General features: G+C 35.4%; 2 protein-coding genes across 7 annotated transcripts; both read right to left on the reverse strand.

The window, feature by feature from the left end:
* Window positions 1-244: 244 nt before the first annotated feature.
* LOC109188328 (zinc finger protein CONSTANS-LIKE 9-like) lies at window positions 245-4,813 on the reverse strand. Of its 5 annotated transcripts, none has more exons than XM_019338958.1 (6): window positions 4,561-4,811; window positions 2,942-3,661; window positions 2,174-2,401; window positions 1,474-1,775; window positions 975-1,106; window positions 245-874 (listed from the first exon to the last, which is right to left on the reverse strand). In XM_019338958.1, exons 2-5 carry the CDS (start codon window positions 3,524-3,526, stop codon window positions 977-979), a joined length of 1,245 nt encoding a protein of 414 aa, XP_019194503.1. In that variant the 5' UTR covers window positions 3,527-3,661; window positions 4,561-4,811; the 3' UTR covers window positions 245-874; window positions 975-976. The 5 variants fall into 5 exon arrangements, with proteins under 5 accessions (XP_019194503.1, XP_019194502.1, XP_019194504.1 ...); XM_019338957.1 differs by having other exon boundaries at window positions 245-854; window positions 4,561-4,810; XM_019338959.1 differs by having other exon boundaries at window positions 245-1,106; window positions 1,474-1,757; window positions 4,561-4,813.
* Window positions 4,814-11,667: 6,854 nt separating this feature from the next.
* Window positions 11,668-20,509, reverse strand: LOC109188339. 2 transcript variants are annotated; one of them, XM_019338974.1, is made up of 17 exons: window positions 19,904-20,509; window positions 19,036-19,748; window positions 17,637-18,225; window positions 17,136-17,497; window positions 16,681-16,998; window positions 16,485-16,556; window positions 16,139-16,219; window positions 15,980-16,014; window positions 15,780-15,867; window positions 15,555-15,707; window positions 13,992-14,183; window positions 13,836-13,915; window positions 13,659-13,731; window positions 13,454-13,555; window positions 13,004-13,109; window positions 12,385-12,472; window positions 11,668-12,179 (listed from the first exon to the last, which is right to left on the reverse strand). In XM_019338974.1, exons 1-17 carry the CDS (start codon window positions 20,304-20,306, stop codon window positions 11,996-11,998), a joined length of 3,639 nt encoding a protein of 1,212 aa, XP_019194519.1. In that variant the 5' UTR covers window positions 20,307-20,509; the 3' UTR covers window positions 11,668-11,995. The 2 variants fall into 2 exon arrangements, with proteins under 2 accessions (XP_019194519.1, XP_019194518.1); XM_019338973.1 differs by having other exon boundaries at window positions 16,139-16,225.
* Between the last annotated feature and the right edge of the window lie 201 nt (window positions 20,510-20,710).

Consider the following 20,710-nt stretch of genomic DNA (forward strand, 5'->3'; position numbering starts at 1 on the left):
CCATTAATGTGCAATCCAGATAGAGCCATGCTTCAATTTGGTGACTACGGTTCACGTGTTGCTCCACCCCACACGTGAGGGAGCATGTTGAGCATATAACCATTAATGTGCAATCCAACTATCAATTTAAATTTTTAGTTGAGATGGAGCACATGCTTCAATTGAAGCAAGTTTTAATTGAGACTTCTCATTCTGTCTATCATTACCCTTATTAAGAAAAAAAGGAAAAAGGCGATGATCATACTCAAGCAACTTACAATATATACATATTTTGCGAATATTATTGTATAATCTGGGTTGAATGCATGGCAGACAACCTAGCTACAACATATATGTAAATGTCTCCGACAAAACAAATGAAAAAATTACAATACTAAGTTTCTTTGCCTTCTTTGATGGTCATATATCCTGGGAAGTGGGAACCAATCGATATCGTCGTCACTCAACTCCTAAATACTGCATGCTGGTCAGAATATATACACAGACAGACTGACAGAGGAACGAAAAATATTACAGGCGGTTTTTTTCAATCCTCTGAGGCTGAACCAGAAACCGAATCCATCTGTTAGTTGATCAAGGCAGATAAACCTGGGATCTTTGAATTGAATTCTCGGTATAAACTTGATCATCGTTCGTTTGTTTTGTGTGAAAGGAGGAGGCCGAAGAGTTGTGATTTGAATCCCCATGCGGGAGAGCCCATGGAGGGAAGAGTGTTTTTTGTCTAGTTGTGTCAACGAATCTGAGGAGATCCATTCTTTCGTGATATATTGAATCTGATTGATGTTGTGCGAGGAATTGAAGCATCGTTCTTTGCATGCCCAATGTTTTCTCACTTCGAGGAAGCGAGAGATTCCCTGTGATAGAATCACAAAATCTGTCATTGCAACAGCCATTTGCAGGAAAATGTTAGATAAAATTCTTCCAAATTTTCTTGGATCATTTCTTTCCTTGTGTGTTAAGGATAAAATTTTTACTCTCAGTAGCTTCTGGTTGGGCTGAGAGGGTCGTAATCATAAGCATCGCCAGCCTTGACGAACCGCCCCTTCACACGCCTCCTAACGTCAGCTCTCGCCTTGCGTGAAGCATACCTCACGTGCTTTTCAAATCTATAACATTCATTATAAGAACACGATTAAATAGACGGTATTGGAAACGAACGAGTAAATAACCATCACAACTTCATAAATGGCCCCGGGCATAACCATTTAGAGCGGGTTGGATACATCAAGAAAAACGAGCCCTCCGTTTATGAACTTCATAAATGGTGGGCGGTTCAGATTGTTGAGCATATAATATATATAAACATGCAATCCAATTATCAGTTTAGGCTTTCAGTTGAGATGAAACACATGCATCAATTTGGTATTAGAGCCATGCCAAAGGTCCAACTATCAGCTTAGGCTTTTAGTTGAAATGGAACACATGTTTTAATTCAGATGCTTTGAAATTTCAAGGAAAAGAGATCGATCTTACGTGCGTGTCTTTTTCTTTTCTTTGTAGCGCAACACAGCATCGCTCCTGACGGATGACGGGAACGAATTCTCGGGACCAGACGGGCCCCACGGCGGCTCTCCCATGAGGAGCATCGAGGAAGCGCCACAGTCCTGATAATCTCCAGCACAGCTCTCTCCAGTGATATTAGAGAACGAGAGACTGGACTGTTGTCTAGCGAAACAGAAGTTCGGTTCGGTTTTGCAGCTCATTATGGAATCCGTAGATGCAGCATCAACGCTGCACGCTGGTTGCATCGCATTCACCTGTCCGATCAAGGCCCCCTACCAAGAATCAAAAATACATTTCAGTGCTTCATGCATAATAGATATCAGTAAGACTATATAAACTTTCACCACTTGAAAGGCCGTTCAAGAATTATAGACGAGCGGGCATAAATATGAAATTGCACGTGCAAACAAACACTTGCCAGCAAGAATGGATTGATAACCCCTAGCATAAATTACTAGATCTCAGTCTACAACCACATTAGACGAGGCAAATTAGGCCTACAAAGATCATGAGACAAAAATAATCAACCGAAAGAACAATAAACCTTGACATGGAGGATTTAAAAACACCGTTGTTATGAAGTATCATTTTATATAGAAGCAGCCTTGCAAATAGTTACTTATGTTAGATAAATAATAACCGGGCAGACAGAGTTCGATATGACAACAACCTCAACGGCATTTGCACCCTGACAACCGGAATCAGCAGCAGACATCTCCTTCGTTCCGAATAAGTCATCCATCCCTTCATTCTCGAAAAAGTGATCTTGAGTATTAAGAGATATGCCAAATAGTTCTTCGTAATTTTCAATACTTATATCAACTTCATCCACATTGAAATCCATATCAAAAGGATCATCCTCATAGAAACCTGGGCCTTTAGCTCCAGAATAGCAAACCTGAACGTAAACAAGATAGAAAGGCCAAGTGATTCTCGAGAATTGATGAAAAGTTAGCATGAAGCAGAAAGATTAGTCTAAAAAGTTCAATGCACAAGATATAACCAAGTGGTGATATAGAGTTCCAAGAAAAAAGTAAAATGGTACCACTAGTGAAAACCGGATAAAAAAGAAACAAAAGCATCCACCACAGCCCAAAATGGCAAAAAATCACTATTTGTTAAATGTCACATTAAGTAAAATGGACCATGTTATAAAGGGCCAGGGTCACTCAATTGGACTACAATGCACATGGGCCAAACCACACTAAAAGATTGAATCCAGCTTATTAGCTAGTCTAACCCATGGCCTTATAAACCCATATATTCTCTCTTATTTTATAAATGTAGGACTCTTAACAGACCACAAGCTATAGGCTCGGGATATGTACAAGTGCCAACATAAACATAGATTTGCCAGCAAAATCAAGCCGACAAGTTGTAAAATAGTCCGCAATCTTATTCTTTTAACTGAAAAATATCGGTCAAAAAACCAAATTACCTTCGGTGAAGTAGAGTTGGTAGCTCCAGTTGGCAGTTCCACGCTCTGCACCTTGTTGTCTACAGTTAGCACTGACGGTGCCATCCAAACGTTGGATTCATTCTCGGCTTTCATGCCACTAGCATCATCCACCGCAGACACATCTTGAGCGACGTTCTTTCCTTCGGGTCCTTGGCTATCTCTAGGACAGTTCTCGGTGATGCTCATCGAACCCATTCCCTGCTCACAAGTGGAATCGCCAACCGAAGGGAAATCCAAGAGAAATGACCACATACTCGAAAGCTCTGCAGCTGAAGGGCAGCCCGAATAACAACTAACTGCTTGCCTCTTGTGGGTTGAACCCGTGCTAGAACTAACATGCCCCGCCCAATCACAATTCTGGCAAAGAGATACCCTTTCCTCAATGCATCTCACAAAAGCAGGCTGTGCATTGCATCTCTCACATACAAGTGTCCTGGGGTGGCGCCGTGAAAGGGCATTTGCAGAATGAACATTCCGGTCACAGGACAGACACAAACAAGCTGCATCAGACCGACAATATACAATAGATCGCTGCTCCCCGCAAAATTCACACATATAACCCATTACTCTCTTTCGATTTTCCAAGATCAAAGCCCAGCAAGCTCACAATTCTCAGAACTTGAGCTTGGCACTATCCTTTTAACCGAATAAAATAGCTTATGAATGAAGACTTCCAACAAACAATCACTCCTCACAGTGCTACAAGGAAAAAGAATTGGCATTACTAAAACAAACTCAACTACAATGAGAGCACAGAATACAGATACATAAATAAAATAAAATAAAAAAACAAGACAATTGCACTATAACTTGGAAATAATAGCAAGAATTGGACAAAAAATCCAAAGAACAAGGATTCAACATCTCAAGTATTGCACAATGTTATCTTTATGTCCTAAACTAAAATTTTAAAATTCATACTCTGACCATGTTAAAAACAAGGTTGTTCTGTAACATAGGATCAAATTGGCGGCTGTTACAGAGAGTGGAAAGAAATGAAAAAGCAAAAAGCATATGAGATGCCAATAGAATAACAACCAATCAGTTTACTCCAGAAAAGAAAAACAAAAGTACTCCAAACAAACTGATTCCCAAGAATCAGAACAAAAAGGTGAAGAATTTAAACCACAGCCATTTGTTCCTGGCCATCCTAATCTTCAAAATCAACAGAAAGCCAAATGAAAAAATTCAGTCTCCTGACCAAGTGACTCCAAAAAAAATCACGAATTTGTAATAAAAATTAGATCTTTACAAATTTGTTAAAATTTTCATTTAATTAAATCATTCATTTCACCCAAACAAAGAAAAATGCAATAAATACATACCACACACAGGAACTGGAAAAGGAGAAATCCAGCTAACAAGTGAAGACACGTGACCCGATTAAAAAATTCAAAAATTCAAGCCGAAAAGGCTACAAATTTCAAATCCATACAAAGTTCACAAATTTAGGAACCCAGAACTCCATGAGCTTTAAAATTCCTCAAAATCAGAAACGGATCACACCGTAAAAATTAACCCAACTCCTAATAGAGGAAGAAAACAGAAACCCCATTTGAGATGCCAAAAAAAGGGGGAAAAGGTTGAAGGAAATCTACCTTTTTGCGTAAATTAACTGTGAAGCAGGCCAAGAAAACGGTAGAACAGAGACAAGTACAGATAACCTTTTTTCTCAGCAGCTTTCACATGGACAATGAAAACCCTAAAACAGAAAGATCAGACCTTTCCAGACACCCTTTCTCTCTCTCTCTCTCTCTCTCTATCTCTCTCTATATATCTCTCTCGCACCTCTGCTAGCTAGTTGTGTGCTAGTTTGTTGAAAATATGGGAGTTTGGGATAATCCTTTAAAATAAGTAATAAACTGATAAAAAGTGCAGGAGAGAGAAATGGGATAATAATTAAAAATAAACATTAATATATAAAAAGTGCAAGAGAGAGAAAATGGAGTTGTGAGGGTGGGGCCCTGTCCCTTTCATGAAAGTGAAAAGTTAGGCCCCACTTTTCTTGTGTCCTTTTGGGTCCCACTTTTTTCCTTTTTGTATTATTTTATCTCACCAAAATATCATATACATATGTACTCTACTTGCCCACAATTTTCATACGTGTATTCTTCTCCCCCCTGTACTTAAACAAGTACGGATTCTTCAAGGAAAAAAATAAAGGAATAAGGTTCAAATTGGCCACTGAACATAACCTGAAAATGTAATTAGGCTATTGAACGAAAAAAAGTGCAATTAGGCCATTGAATATTCAAAAAATGTGCAATTAAGCCACTGAACTCTCCAAACGTATGCAATTTTACCGGATAGCAAGTTACCATCAATTTTAGCAGGTTACCTGTTTACGTGGCAACTTAGTTGGTATTTTTAATAATTTTTAAATAATTTTTAATAATTAATTTTAATAATAAATTTTATAAAAAAATTGGAAAAAATTAAATAAAAAAATAAAATAAAGTCATTTTTATTTTTTAAAAAAAAATTAATAAAAAGTTATTATTAAAATTTATTAAAAATTTATTAAAATTTATTAAAAATGCCAACTCAGCTGCCACGTAAGCAGATAACCTGTTAAAATTGAGAGTAACCTGCTATCAGGTGAAATTGCACATTTTTGGAGTGTTTAGTGGCCTAATTGCACTTTTTTCGTTCAGTGGCCTAATTGCATTTTCAGGTTACGTTCAGTGGCCAATTTGAACCTTATTCCAAAAATAAATAAAAAAATCTTGACCTATTAAGCCATTGAGGTAAATAAAATTTTTACGGCGTGATTGGTTCGCGAAAAATATTTGAAGAAGAATAAAATTGAAAATTTATATAAAAGAAGTTATTTGAAAGATTAATTACATTGTTTGATTGTTGAAAAAAAAATTATTAAGAATATTGATTTCATTATTTGGTTACATTTGAAATTATAAGAAATATAATGATATAATGAGTATAAAGATCAATATACCGGTACACAACAACAATAACAACAACAACAATAATAATAATAATAAGGCACACACTTGCGTGAGACCTTCTCACATATCCTTATTTGTGAGACCGTCTCACGGATCCTTATATGTTAGACGAGTCAGTTCAATATGGAAATATAATGTTTATATTGAAAAATATAATACTAATCAGGAATAAAGTTTATGTTACTTGTAAGGAAAAATGTAATACTTTTATACATTTTTCGTATTACAGTTTCCTTTATAAGTAATGTTGGCAAGTTTTTTTTTTTTTTTTTTTTTTTTTTTTTGAAAGGACAAGTGTTTGTTACTTATAAAGAAAAAAAAATGTAATACTTATGAGCTATGAGGAAAAATAAAATATTTTTAAATTAAAATGTAAAAGTATTATATTTTTCTTCAAAATATTATATTTTTTCATATAAGTAATAAACACTTTATTCTTGATTAGTATTTTTTAGTATAAGTATTATATTTTAATCTTGACCTGACCCGTCTCATAGACAAGGAATCGTGAGACGGTCTCGCACAAGTTTTTGCCTAATAATAATAATAACAACAATAACAATAATTAAGAAAGTTCTATGAGGACTAGCCAAATTGTCCTACTAATTTTCCATTGAAAAATCTTTTTCGTGAAAAACAAAATACCAATGGTGAGCTAAGGATCGGAAAACATTTTCCTCATTCTTGAGAGAACATTTTCAAGTGGAAAAAGCTTTTCATGAACCAATTGGGAGAAAATCTAATTTCTCTCAAATTTAAGAGAGAAAAAATTCTTTAGAAAATTTTTTCCATCCAACCAAACTCCCCCTTAAAATGTCAAATTCTTATTAGTAAAATGATGATAAATTTATACACAATAAATAACAGTTTCGTCACATATCTTAATTTTACTAAAAGAAAAGAATGAATAAAAACGATGCTCTACTTTTTTTAGATGGCAAGGAAAACTTGTAATCACTACTTCAATGTATGCACTAAGTAAACCATGTTTTGTGACCTTAGCCGACAAAAGATCACAATGAAGTAAATTATTCTAGGTTGTCTATGACTAACTGACTTAATTCAAGAAAGTCAATAATACTCTGTTCCACTAGGAGTCGAACAATGCCCTACCTTTCATTCTAGATCAATTAAAAATGCCATGTCAATAATAAATAAAATATAGGATAAAAAGTCTCAAAATAAATGAACAAGTGAGTGGAGTATGATTCTCATACCTAAATGTCATGAGTTTAATTCTTATCAAATGCCAACATTCTTTTGGTGGAGTCTATTTACAAACTATCAGTCTGCTAGTATCAGATAATATTGTAGGTTTCTCTCCATCATAACTTATATATATGATTAAAAAAAATAAAAATATATATTATTGGACTTCTTTTTATTAGGTATAGATACCTAACACAAAAGTAGGATGAATAATAAATAAACTTAAATAAAAAGCTGAATTTTTGTTTGATAAAGTATGTCAACATTGTCAGGTCTTTAAAGTTAATATTGTATTGTATATGGATGGAGTAGATGTCAAAATTTGTATTAATATACAAAGTGAAATTCACATAATTTGACATTATGTTCTTTTATTTTACACTTTCTATGTATGTGTAAGTGTGATAAAATAAAAGTTTTTGCATATTTTTTAACTCACTTCTCCACACTATCTAAAATACTTTAATCCTTACAAATAAAATGCAAATTGCACTTATGACAGCAACTCAATATGTATTTTTTTCATGATTTTTTCAGAACAAAAATCACCAAATGTGTTTAATTTTTAACTAATGTAGAAAATGGTTTTTTTTCTCCTACAAATTGACTTTTTTTTTTTTTATAGATTTCACTGCTGAGAAAAATGGAAAAGGCATGTTGCATGGGCTGCTCGTTTGGGTTACATCCGCGCCCAGCTGGGCGTGTTACTATTCATTGTTTTGTTTTTTTTTTTTTTTTTTGTTAGATTTCTGTTGTTTTTTTTTTTTTTTCATTCTTTTCTGCTATGCAAAGTACAATATTTTTTACTATAGGAATGAATATCAAGGCCATGATTCAAAATTTACTAGAGGTAATCTTAAAATGGTCGGTTTGACTTTCTCTATTTAGCTTCTTTTTTTTTTTTTGAAATATTGTACTTAGAGTAATGACTATTTGTTGAATTGAATGCCAGTCATATCAAAAAAAATAAATGAATAAAATGTTTTTATTTTTTTTTGTATTTAATAACATAACATGATTAATAATAAAAGAAAAGAATGGTAGTTGTGATTAATGAATGGTAGGTGTGAGGGGTGTTTGGCACACTGTAATTGCAATTCTTTTACAATGCAATTCTTTAGCTTGACAAATTACATTGTTTGGTTGGAGAAAATTACAATTCCCTACTTTTGTTGAATTGAAAGTCATACCTCCCCCTATGAATTCCAATTCAATGAAGCATGGAAAGGAAAAAGATAAGGAAAATACTTTTTTACCCTTAGTAGTTATTATTTTTATTATTACATAGGGACATTTTAGTTTTTATATCACTTTTTCCCTTCACATTCTCAATAATTTTATTCTTCCCTACCAAACAATGTAATTTGAATTTCTACCTTATTATTTTTCCACCAAATTATAATTTTTTTTCCCTCATAATTCCTTCCTCCCAACCAAACGCACTGTAAGTGGTAGATTAGGAAATTGCCGACCAGCCGGGTAAGGAAAAGATTTTTATTTTAAAAAAAAAAAAAGAGAAAGAAGGAAACAAGAAAAGTAAAAAATTTTAATACTCCCTGACAGGGCGTTTGGTTGGGAGTAAGGAATTGCAATTCGGTGGGAATAAAGTATGAATTCAAATTACATTGTTTGGTAGGGATGAATAGAATTATTGGGTAAGAAATGAAAGAAGTGATATAAAGACTAAAATGTCATTGTGTAATAATAATAGTAGTAATAATTAAGGGTACTTTTGTCATTTCATCCATTTTTCCTTTTCCCACAACCACCGAATTGCAATTCATGGGATGAATTGCAATTCAGCAAAAGGAGAGAATTGCAATTCCCTCCAACCAAACGACGTAATTGTGGCTTCCACTGAATTGCAATTCAACTACAGTCAAATTACGCCCAAACAACAGGCCATGAAGTTTCAAAGTGAATGTATTAATTGTGTTTGATACCATTTTAATCTAAACAAATGGGATCAATTTTATCATTTGTTGCCAGAGTGATGTGCTAGGCTTTGTTTTTAAAATCAAATGTGACTTATTATCAAGTGAAAAGTTTAAAATAATATTTAAAAAGATGAGGAGTAAATCCGAAGCCCAACACAAGTTCGTATGGAGATGGCATGGGCGATCGGCCGGCTTTTAGGACTGAGGTGTGCAAAGGGGAAGGGTGGCATGCAATGATGGGACACATCACATGTTTAGCCTGAAATTTGTTGTTTACTTGTTATTCACTATAATTTTTTATCTTAAAAATATTATAAATAAGGAGTCTTAATTCCGATCCCCTTTAGACATCTATCATCAACAATTCACAACATAGTCACCATGTTCATTGTCTTCTACTTGTCCGGAAAGATGGAGTGTGTTTTGGAGAATTTGGCATATAATTTGGGTCAACTTCCCCGCTTATCTATTCACCATTCGTAGTCCAATTGCAGCATATACTAAGTGCCGATGACCTTGTTAATATTCGATCACAATTTCTCCAAATTACCTAGTTTATAGTGACATGTAAAAAATCATCAATATTAAATACAACCCGGTAATATAATATATATCAAATTTAGCCTTATCAAAAAATGAAAAGACATGTTGGGGTCTTATTTCTTTTTATTTTAATCCTGATGTGAAATAATAATAATAATAATAATAATAATAATAATAATAATAGTCCCGCGGGACTACTTCAACTAGTTCGAACGATTATTCTAAAACTTTGTATAACCTTGATCGATCAGAGGTGATGAAGATTCCTTGTGCGCAGAATGTACAGGCAAGGAATAGAGATTGACAGGGTAATTCACAATTTTTCTCGTCCAACAGCTCTAAAGGATTAGTTTGACATAAATTGAGAAACCTAACTTATAATAATAATAATAATAATAATAATAATAATAATAATAATAATAATAATGACAGATTGACAGTTGTGTATTTCAGTATTTGAGCTTTCACGGGTATACGGTCATAGTGATGTCATGGATGGTAATACTGATGGCAGGCCGATAAGGTCACGTGGCGTGCAAGAGTAGCGAGTATATACACAAATTCGTACGCAAAGTATAATAACAATAATAATAATAATAATAATAACTAAAGAATAAAATGAGCTGTGATAAATTAATTAATAAAAATGGATTTTGTTTGTTTAGGATAAGCCAGTGGAAGAGGTAACAATCAGCACAGCCACCACTTGAATGATGAGAAATGTGAGTGAGCATTGTACATTTGTACCCTCAAAAACCTACTCTGCTCTATTTACTCCTTTACCCTTCTGTCCTCCTCTTCACTCTTCTCCTTTTTCTCTGCCATTCTTTCCTCTTCTTTTTGTTATATTTACAAAAAATAAACTTCTCCTTATGAGGTCATCATCTGCCATACATTCTAGTGGCCTAATCTGCATCGTCCCATCATTTGCATCGTTCAAATGCGCGAGACAATCTCAACCATGTATCACTTGAAAATACACCACACCCTAGCACATAACATGCCTAGTTGACGAGTCTATTAAACCCGTCGACAGGTTTGACACCCCGTTGAGTGATGTAATACAAATCAATGCACCACATAGTACTTAAAAATGCATCACACACTAACTCGTAATGTACCGTTGAAATATACATGGTGCAAGAAATTACAAAATTGCCACCGTATAATTTCTCTTCTTCATTAATTTCTAACTGTTTGATCTCAGCTCATCCTTTAGTTCTAATATATCCGCATGACTGCACGGGAGACTAAGACTGCACTTGAGCTCTACTACATATATATTCTAGTTCACCGATTGCCGTAACTTACCTATCTTAGTGGCGTAGTGATCTGAGTGCTTTTCAAAAGTGTAGATTTGACTAGTAATCTTTTCAATCACACGAAGGAAAAGAAAATTGCGTGGAAAACATGTGGGACGGCGGGATGCAAACAAAAGTGTAGGTTCGGAGAGATCAGGCTGTACCTAAAGATTTTCAAACTTTTTTGCACCCCTTTTTTTTAATTTTCTGTAATCAAATGTTGAATTTTAATGATAAATAGGTGTAAACGTATATTAATATAGTTGTCATGTTTAATATTTTGTGTGAAATTGTCAAGGCAGAATAGACCTTACAACGCAAGACAGCTCATTATCACTCTCAGATTGTGTTTCCTGTCAACTTTCCCATCTTCTTCATTCCTTAAAGCAGTATTTATCACCTAATATCATACTTTCTATCAAATTACAATACAAATTCAAAATAACTAAGTTCCAATACCTACCAAAGACCATACCACAGCAGCATGATTGTGGCTCTCTAATGGGAGATTACAGGTTCAAATTCTAATAAAGGCATTAACTCTTTATGTTTCAATAGGTTGAGAAAGCATGTATGAACAATTTACATTGTAATAAAGTCAGTAGTACTAAAAAAAAATAGAGTGCATGAGATTATATATTACCGACTACTACCGACATATGAATTATTTAAACTCCGTATAATATATGAAAATTCAAATGGGCCCTAAATCCAAATCAGAGTGAAGAAGAAAATAGGCCAATCCGATAGAGTGGGAAAAGGGTGGGACAGTTGACTGAGGATGAGGATACAAGTAGGGACAGCAAAAAGTGGAGATATAATACAATTGTTACTTTTCGGTCAAACAATTGACCTTCATCACTATTATTCTTTACACAAATCATAAACCATTCAACAACAAGCTACTCTTACTCTTACAAAACTGCACTAAACATCATCAATATATTCTTCACCAACTCATACACGCCAAATTACTTGGGGAACCCCTTCTCCCTTCTATCATAGAAGAAGATCCTAACGTATACCCAACTCGCACCATCTCATCTATCCCGAGATCTTGTGAGCAGTAGTAAGAGTTCACCAGCACGCAGATTGAATTGCGCTGGAAATACACCTACATAACCGTATAACTCTCATATAACCTGGTTTAACACTCTTCACTGCAGTTTCAACATCGCCTATAATTGCTTCATCTCTACACTTTGTCCCATCAGCTCCAGCTGCACACACAGATGGGATGATCTCCCAAGGATAGATCCCTCTGTATGAAACAAGTAGTCAATATTTCATCATATATATATGTATGTATATAACATTGATCAGATATTTGCCGTGAGCAATCTTGCCAAACAATAGTGTAAATTTCTTATACTGTTTCAGATCATTAACATGACTGACACGTTTCACATAGATAAGGCAGAGAAAATGACAGGCTGCTGTTAAAGAAACCCACAGAAAAGACATACCTATTCAAGAACGATAAGCCAAGTGTTACTTTCACTTTAATGCCACTCTTAAAACTGATGAAATGAAGTTGCAGATCAAGGTCTCCAGCTGTCAATTGTCAACTTTTTTTGGTCAATATTACATACACAATTGACAATACAAAGTATACCAAAATTAGGGGAATGCTGTAATAACATTTTTGAAAATTAAAATTGAATTTAGTTATTTCTCAAATATAATTGATATCATATTAGATATTTTTATTTTTATTATTATTATTTTATAAAGATTAAGGACACTTTATGCTTGATATGTTTTTTCAAACTAAAACGAATATTCCATCACAATATTGACCTTTGAATCTTTAAATAATTATTAATTCCAACTAAATTTAAAACAAAACCAAAAAAAAAAAGTTATTAACTACATTTACTAGAGCACTACATGGTAAAATTATTTTAAGAATAGAGTAGTCCACTAATATTTTTCATCAAAACTAAATATAATTATAAAAATAAATATCAGTTCTAATGTGATAACAAAACCAGGTATGGGACGACTTCATCTGAAGTCCAATGTGTTTGCAAACCCTATTGCCTAATTGTGCAGGAGCCAGGAGGAAGAAAGGAATGGATTTACCAGTAAGAGAACAAAAGCGAGTATCAATCAGGTTGCAAAGCTCTATTCGCGCCAACTGTACCTCCTCAACCACATCAACCAAATTGCCTAAAAGGGACTGAGTCACCTGCACACATAAACAACATTCTCGTGACCATATAATATGTTGCTGAATGCGAAATGACTAAAATTATCAGGTGGATTGAAAAGGTATTAAGCAAAGTTATCTCCCTCTTCATTCCAGATTTCCAATGCCTAAGAATATTTTCTTCTCATTACAAGTATGAAGCAATGGGTACCAGGCTACCAGCTATAAATTACTTATCAAAATGGGGAGGAAAAAAAAATGCAGTGGCAAGGTGAACTCAGCTTTACAAGTCATAGTGGAGGTTAATCTTATTTTTAATTCCTTTGAAAATATGCCTTGGCTGATGGGAAAAAGAGCAAGCACAAATAGGATAGCAAACTCGCCTGTATTTCTTGAGCTAGACTTCTAGCACCAACGTACTTCCTGGATATCTCGCCTGGCAGCACAAATGCAAATACAGAGCAAGCATCCATATTTGGGAAACTCTACAGAGCAACTCAGCAACAAATACAAATAGATTTAAGTAAATCACGAGAAGCCAAATCCAAATAGATACCAATAGATTTGCTACAGTCTTACAACCCTTACCTTTGTGATAGCCATATCATTGAGTTCATTAGAAATGATAATGCTTGAAGTTGAACCAGCAACTATTTTCAAACTGTAACACAAGTGAAATTGGTATGTAAGAGCATGTAGTTAGAAGCCAAAAATTATTTATATATTGAAAAAAAAAAAAAAGAGTGGAAAAATAAATGAGAAAACCTTTGAATCAGGATACCAAGGTAGTTGAGGACAACAGTGTGATGACCAGCACTACTCCACATGTTGTGAATAACACCCATCTTATGAGAAGACAGAACAACTTCGTGAGACACAAGATAATGTTCATTCATACAATAAAACAGCAGAACTACACACCTGCATGTCCTGACGGAAGAATCTGCAACATTTTCTCTTCACCAAATAGTCCTTAACCAAGTCAATGGTATCATTACAATTTAGTTCTCCTTTCATTTTAAAATAAGTGTGAAAATATCTATTCAAATTTGTAATTTTCCTGTCTGAAACTTCCAGGGCCTGCATCATAGTGCTCACTTTGTTACAAGCCACCTGTTGGTGAAGATAAATGCAATTCAGTATAATCACTCACTATAAAGCATAGATACAAAAATTGCATGTTACACATGGACACGCAGACATGAAAACACTAGATTTTCAAGAGACATTTTGGGACACTATCTTATTCCTCATTTCCTCCATATTGATTATTACTCAAAAAGGACAATAATCCAAAAAAAAAAAAAAAAAAAAGACAAAAGAGAGTTATATAGCATGAAATAGCCTATAGAGATACAAAGTGACAAAGTTAACCTTAAGTTGTCAAAAGCAATGTTGTAAAAATCGGCCTAGGCGGCCGCCTAGCCGCTAGGTGCCCCAGGCCGAGGCGATTTCAACTCTAGGTGGCTTTTAGTTGACCGACCGACTAACCTGCCAACTAGGCACCCTCGGCACCGAGTTGGGCGGCTAACTAGGCAGAGTTGAGTGCCTAACTCGACCGGGTCGGTGCCCAACTCGACCGAGTGGTTTTTTTTCCTTCTCAGCTACTCTCTTCTATATTTCTTCAGCCATGTACTCAACTAACCATATAACATATGCAGTTGACTAGTTTGAGGGATTATAATAGTCTAACAACTCCTAGCCCCGAGTGGAAAAAATGGAGACGATATACTCAAATTACTCGACCACCTAGGTGGCTTAAGCACCTCCTAGGTGCTCTAGGCGCTAGGCGTCCCCCGGGCGTCTGACTATCGCCTAGCGCTTTTGCAACATTGGTCAAAAGTATAAGTTATATAAGCCACCAAAAGTTAGATTTATCATTCAAAGTTATTCAACTTCATCATCACCATCATCTAAATTAACCTTAAGCTGACATTCCTGACAAGATAGTATATTTAAACAGACTGTTATCATTTTGTCAAGATAGGTACCTAACTGCAAGAAATTTGTCAAAGATTGGATCCTAAATTCCTAATTGCACAAAATTTGGAATTCAAAACCTTAATTACACTTTTTGTTTTCAAAAAAAAAAAAAAAAAAAAAAAAAAAAACCTTAATTACACTTTTTTTAGTTGAGGTACTCAATTGCACTTTCACTAGGAGTATGAAGAGATATCTGACCCTTTTCAGATTTTCCCTATGAGAATGATTATGCACATATTTCTCAGGTAATATGTATGAATGTGTGCATATATAAATAGATATCTAGGAACTGCATTTTTAGATCCAATAAAGAAACCTGCCAAAGTTACCAACCCCAAATAATGGCATTAATGCCATTGAATGCTATCTCTCATTCTCTCATTTAATGAAGGAATAAGGATCCTGAACTTTACAATGTTTCTCTTCTACAGTTGAAAGCATAATGGCACAACATATCACCTTGCATATGAATGCAATAAAATTTTAAGCTTGATACTATACCTCTTGCATTCCATTTAGATTAACAGAAGACCTCTGCAGACAAAGTACATCAATATGGAGGTCTTTAGCAAATTTTGTAGATAGTTGAGGCAAAGAATTCAACTTCAAAGATTTACATTCTTGAACCCCAGAGCTTATGGTTTGAAATTTTTCCTGCATGCGAAAAGGAATTTCTTAGTGAAACGTAATGATACAAAAACAAAATCAATAAAGCACAAGCTGTACCTGTAGCTTCTCCTGCTTCACACACTTCAAGTGCAACTTTGCCTTCTCATACATGACCCGACACATAAGCAATCTTGCTTCAGCTATCCTGCTCAATCATTTATTCAATCTTTGAATGCGGGACTATTTTGAGCTAAACAAGACAGTTGATGAGAACAGAAAATATGTCACACATAACATAAAGCCAGAATGCGAAATACCTTTTCTCCTTTAGATTTTGAGGAGCAGATGTTTTCTGGAGAATACCGGAAAAGTTTGCATCAATAACTAACATGACTTTGATTTTTGAAATGTACTAATAGCATGCATTTGTTTCTTCTTTTCCTTATTTCTAGAAAGATGACACCATGTATGCAGACCTGAGAGAGAAGTTCATGGTGCAATGTCTCATATGTTTTTGACTTTTGCATGTAAGGTATGAATTCCTGAAGCATGTCAATCTGCAACTTAAAAAACAAAATAAAATGGGAAAAATTTTCACCAGATAATAAGACAACTTAAAAGGATTCCCCTAAAGAGAGTATCTTGAAGAGCACCCTAACTTAGAAGCATGAGCTGAATTGAAGAAAATTTAACTATATTAAATATGAAGCAACTCAAGCAAGCACTTCAATTGCAGAAAAGTTAACTTGTATTAAATTTGAAGCAATCAATGCAACGGAAGGAATTTGTTATCATATACTATAAAGCAAGAAGAGAGTATACCTCATCTACATTAAGTTTCCCTATTGACAAAGATGCCCATTGATCTGCATTCTCCATGAATTTTGACTTTATCTGCAAGTACAATAGATTTTTAGTAACAGAGAAAATACTAATCATATATTTTACATTTTCTTCATTTCTAAAGAAAAGGTGGTACTTGCTATTTCATTATGCCCAAACTAAAAATCATACATACATCACTCAAATATTTAAGTTCAGTGCCAACTATAAGGTTCCCACTGCACACTTCATCAGGACGAGATGAGATATCTACACTCTGATATTTTTGTAATTTTGGACTCCTATGCAACGTGATAATTTCATCCTGACTTTCTCTGTGTTCAACCAATAATTGGTTGTTTCCCCTTTCTTGAGCAGAATTATGACTAGATCCATCAAGCATGTTATGTGTGGCAAGCTGTAGATCTTGAGTCACAGAGAAAGGTTTACTATTATTAAGTTCCAGTGGTTGAAGATCTATCCTTCCTGAACCATGCGAAAGACTTTCAGGAGTCTGCAATTAAGATTTGTTAAGTGCTAAAAAACAATTGCAGAAGCTGCAATTACAACACAAAGGAGCATCTGTGCACTGTAAAACATAACCATACATGTAAATCAACAGAGCTTAGAAAAGGGAGATAAATCACTAACCTCCGGTGATGGCCCATTTGAGTTCCTCTCAATCAAACAAGAAGCAGGGTCATAAAGAACACAGTCAACTACACCCATAGAAAGGTCATTTTTTGAGTGCGTAGCAGTTTCACAAGTCTCATTCAGAACACTGCTTACCTTCTGCTGATCAAGCAACCTTGATTTTCCATTTGGGCTACACAGGAATTTTTGCAATGTTGACGGCAGTTTTTCCGAGGATTTTCCTGGAGAAAAATGAATTTGTTGAGGGGTACCAGTTGCTTGTTTTTCTCCTATAAATTCAGCTTGGAGGGAATCTATTCTAGAAGTAAATAACATCTTCCCCTTAGGGTCTTCTGATATCAATGGACTATAATTCTTCCCTGAGCAATTGAATAAAGGGGAAAAAAGAGGGTGGTCAGTAAGATTTCTGTTAACCAGTACAAAGAATGCCAGCAAAGATACAATCTAAAGTTTTCCAACACTTAACATTGCCTGAAGGTTTTTCACTAATAGTTTTACCTTCATCATGTGCCAAAGCCTTGAAACTTTTACTGTCCATGCCGAATGATTGTCTTTCCAGTCCTTCTATCCGAGCAACATTTGAGAATTGCTCGTCTGCACAAATGATAGGAATATCCGCAAGTTTCTCTTTGAGATCTTTATTAACTTTCTCCAAGTTAGAACTAATAGGAGGTGTTTTTATAAACTCCAATGATCTAACAGGCACATCATCAATTCTATCACCCATAGCAGAAGAAAATGCAGAAGCCTTGAGCCTTTCAAGTTTGGAAATGCTTCTTTGAATGGATGCGGAGCTCACCAGGGATATCATATTCTCTTTTCCAATAAAGGAATCATCTTGAGCAGAAATTACCCTAGAACGATATTTTTGTGCAGAGCTTCCTGTGAGTATTAGTCTTCTCTTAGCAGGTGAAGGTGATACAAACCCTGTCAGTGGAGATTTCAATTTACGAGGAGTGTGTCCATGAACATGAAGCCTACTATCTGGACTCAACAGTGTGTCACAATTAACTGAAGAAAGCTTCTCAGATCTCCAATCCTCAGAAGCATCAAAAGAAGCCTCCATATTGTTATGGATTAGCTTGTCCTGCAAATGAAACAATTAATAATTCCTGCTGAAAAATCAAAAGAAAACATTGAAAGGAGCATAATGATCTAGTCTTCTTCCCATCCTACTGTAACAACCAAATTACCCGAGGATAGAACTAAGAAATCAGTGAAACCTTTTGAAGAGAACAATCACTCTAGCATTTCAATACCCAGACTAATGACATATACATAGTGTGCAAAAGATGCACCGCATAATCAAGGCAACATATGTAGGAACTAAAGCAGGATTGAGGAATAGCTGAACTGTGCAGGAACATCATGAGCCACATTTATATTAGAGGTTGGTGAATTAAAAATAAAATTTAGTTGATTCTGATAGTCTTTCAAGTTAAAGATTGCAAACACACATAAGGACTTAAAACCATGCATGAGATAATGTGTGCCATAAAGGGTTGAAACTGAGTGATCAAAATTTCAGTCTTTTAAATGTGTGTGTGTAGGCAGATATGCATATATAGTAACTTGCCTTTAGCACTGATAAAGTACTGAAACAGCTCATTTCGACAGGAATTAGTCTTGGATCCAGAAGGCATATAGTTGATATTGGAAGTTGGAAGAAATGTATAATGACAGTTATTTGAATTCCTTAGTGATTCTTGATTGTTGCTTTGATAACCAGAGTATATTGTGAAGTTCTGTCTCTCTTTAGTTAATGAGATATAAAATGAATATCAACCCCCGGACCTATCAGCATGTCAAACTTATAAAAATTGTTGGTTTCAGAAGACAGAATGTCTAGTGATTTTACATGGAAACACAACCAAGTGATTAGGAATGAGAGTCTTACTTTACTTAATTGATTAGACAACAAAGTTCCATTATCAACTGAAATGCCAGAATCTGGAGGATTGGATACAAGAAATGAGGAACCATCGGTATCATGGGAAAGAGGGGCTACTCCAATAGCACCATTTGCCTTATCCAGCATCCTGTGCAGAGTCTCAGATGGCATGTTATTAAAAGCCATGGCACCTGCTTCCTGCTTACCACTCTCATCAAGATCCATAAGACCACTTCCATCCTCTTTTGATGTTAAGTGGTTGGGTTTCTCGTTTGTAGGTAACGTTGAAGCACTGATATTATCTGACCTTGGTGCAATATCCAGTTCCATTTCTCCTTCCGCTAGAAGTGCATCTAAGTCAGGTGGCAATCTACCATACTCATACTTGTGCAAATGTTCACCAACCAGACTCATATCACTTGAATCACTAGTTCCACTTGCAATAACCGCAGGGAAAGGAGAACTAGAAATTGGCTTCTTTGTTTCAGTGAGCACCATGGAGTTTCCTTGGGTGCATGTTGGTGTTTTCTCTTCAAAGGAGAGATGGATGCCAGTTGCGGTCTTCAAGTCTACCCCTGACTCTGACCTAGCAAGGCTACGGAAATGCATGGAGAATGCTGTTGAATCCATGGTAATGTCATGATTGTCATCTGAAGCGGCAGAATCTGATAGCCGTCCAGGTCTTATAAAATTGGGTGATACAGGGCCAAAAAAATGATCTGTACAAAAGAAATGTCAGCCAAAAATAATGCACATAAACAATTAACCTAAATAAATAAACATAAATCAAATATACAGTTGATTTTATGATATACAACAATAGAAACCGAATGCACAAAACATACAAACACAAGCAATGAGTAGGAGTACTGACCGTCATTTGAGGTGGCAGAGCCAATTGTACTGCCCGGAGAAGGAGATTCCATAGGCCTTAGGAAAGACCTCCGCATTGCAAGCTCTCCATCCTCATCGTCATCACTCACATTCCCGTCTTCTACATCCTCCCCATCATCGTTCGCTTTCAAATTGACGAATTGAGGGAAACTTAGCTCGTTCTCTTCAAGCCCATTTCCCTCACCCGCCTTAGCGAGGGATTCTGGAGGAGTCTCCTCCTCGTCGCGGTCGAAGAAGTGCACGGAAGTCATCTCCGCGAAGCTCACTCTCCGTGCCTTCTTCTTCCGCATCTCCAACGCGGTACCGCAGCCATCCTCCGACGTCGCCGTGTTGTTCAGCTGCCGGTCATCGCCACCGGCGGTAGGTCCCGCCTTGGAAGACATGGTGAGAGATGGATAGAATTTAAAAAATCGAAACTTATTAGGGCTTGTTTACAGAGAAGAGTGGGAGTGAGAGAAGAAATGATTTTGTGCGCCAAAGAAATGAAATTTAAATTTCTTCCGGAAAATATTCTCAAAATTACAATCCGCCCCATAAACTCTTGAATATTTACACAACGCTCCTATAGTATTCTACATTTCTACCTACGAGGTCCCCAGCCCCCTGTCGGCCTGTCCCCTGTCCAATTTCTTTCACGAGAAATTACCCAAATGCCCATCAATTTCATTATTTTGATTTTTTTCGCTTTCAATAATGTATTTAACTATCAAAATTTATATATTTTTTAGTTTTCAGAAGAAAATTAAAATTGATATAATTTTAGATAAAGCAATACATCCAAATGACT

Source organism: Ipomoea nil, unplaced genomic scaffold (genome assembly GCF_001879475.1).
Source record: "Ipomoea nil cultivar Tokyo-kokei standard unplaced genomic scaffold, Asagao_1.1 scaffold1421, whole genome shotgun sequence".
Taxonomy (NCBI): Eukaryota; Viridiplantae; Streptophyta; class Magnoliopsida; order Solanales; family Convolvulaceae; genus Ipomoea; species Ipomoea nil.

Bases quoted from the DNA above. Each gene is read 5' to 3' on its own strand.
- LOC109188328 (XM_019338958.1), bottom strand. From the start codon at position 3,526: ATGGGTTATATGTGTGAATTTTGCGGGGAGCAGCGATCTATTGTATAT. The intron at 2,402-2,941 runs GTAATTTGGTTT...GTTTACGTTCAG, and splicing joins CCAACTCTACTTCACCGAAG to GTTTGCTATTCTGGAGCTAA. The intron at 1,776-2,173 runs GTTGTTGTCATA...GATTCTTGGTAG, and splicing joins AGGGTGCAAATGCCGTTGAG to GGGGCCTTGATCGGACAGGT.
- LOC109188339 (XM_019338973.1), bottom strand. From the start codon at position 20,306: ATGTCTTCCAAGGCGGGACCTACCGCCGGTGGCGATGACCGGCAGCTG. The intron at 19,749-19,903 runs GTCAGTACTCCT...TCTTTTGTACAG, and splicing joins CTCTGCCACCTCAAATGACG to ATCATTTTTTTGGCCCTGTA. The intron at 16,015-16,138 runs GTCTGCATACAT...GGTATTCTCCAG, and splicing joins ACCATGAACTTCTCTCTCAG to AAAACATCTGCTCCTCAAAA.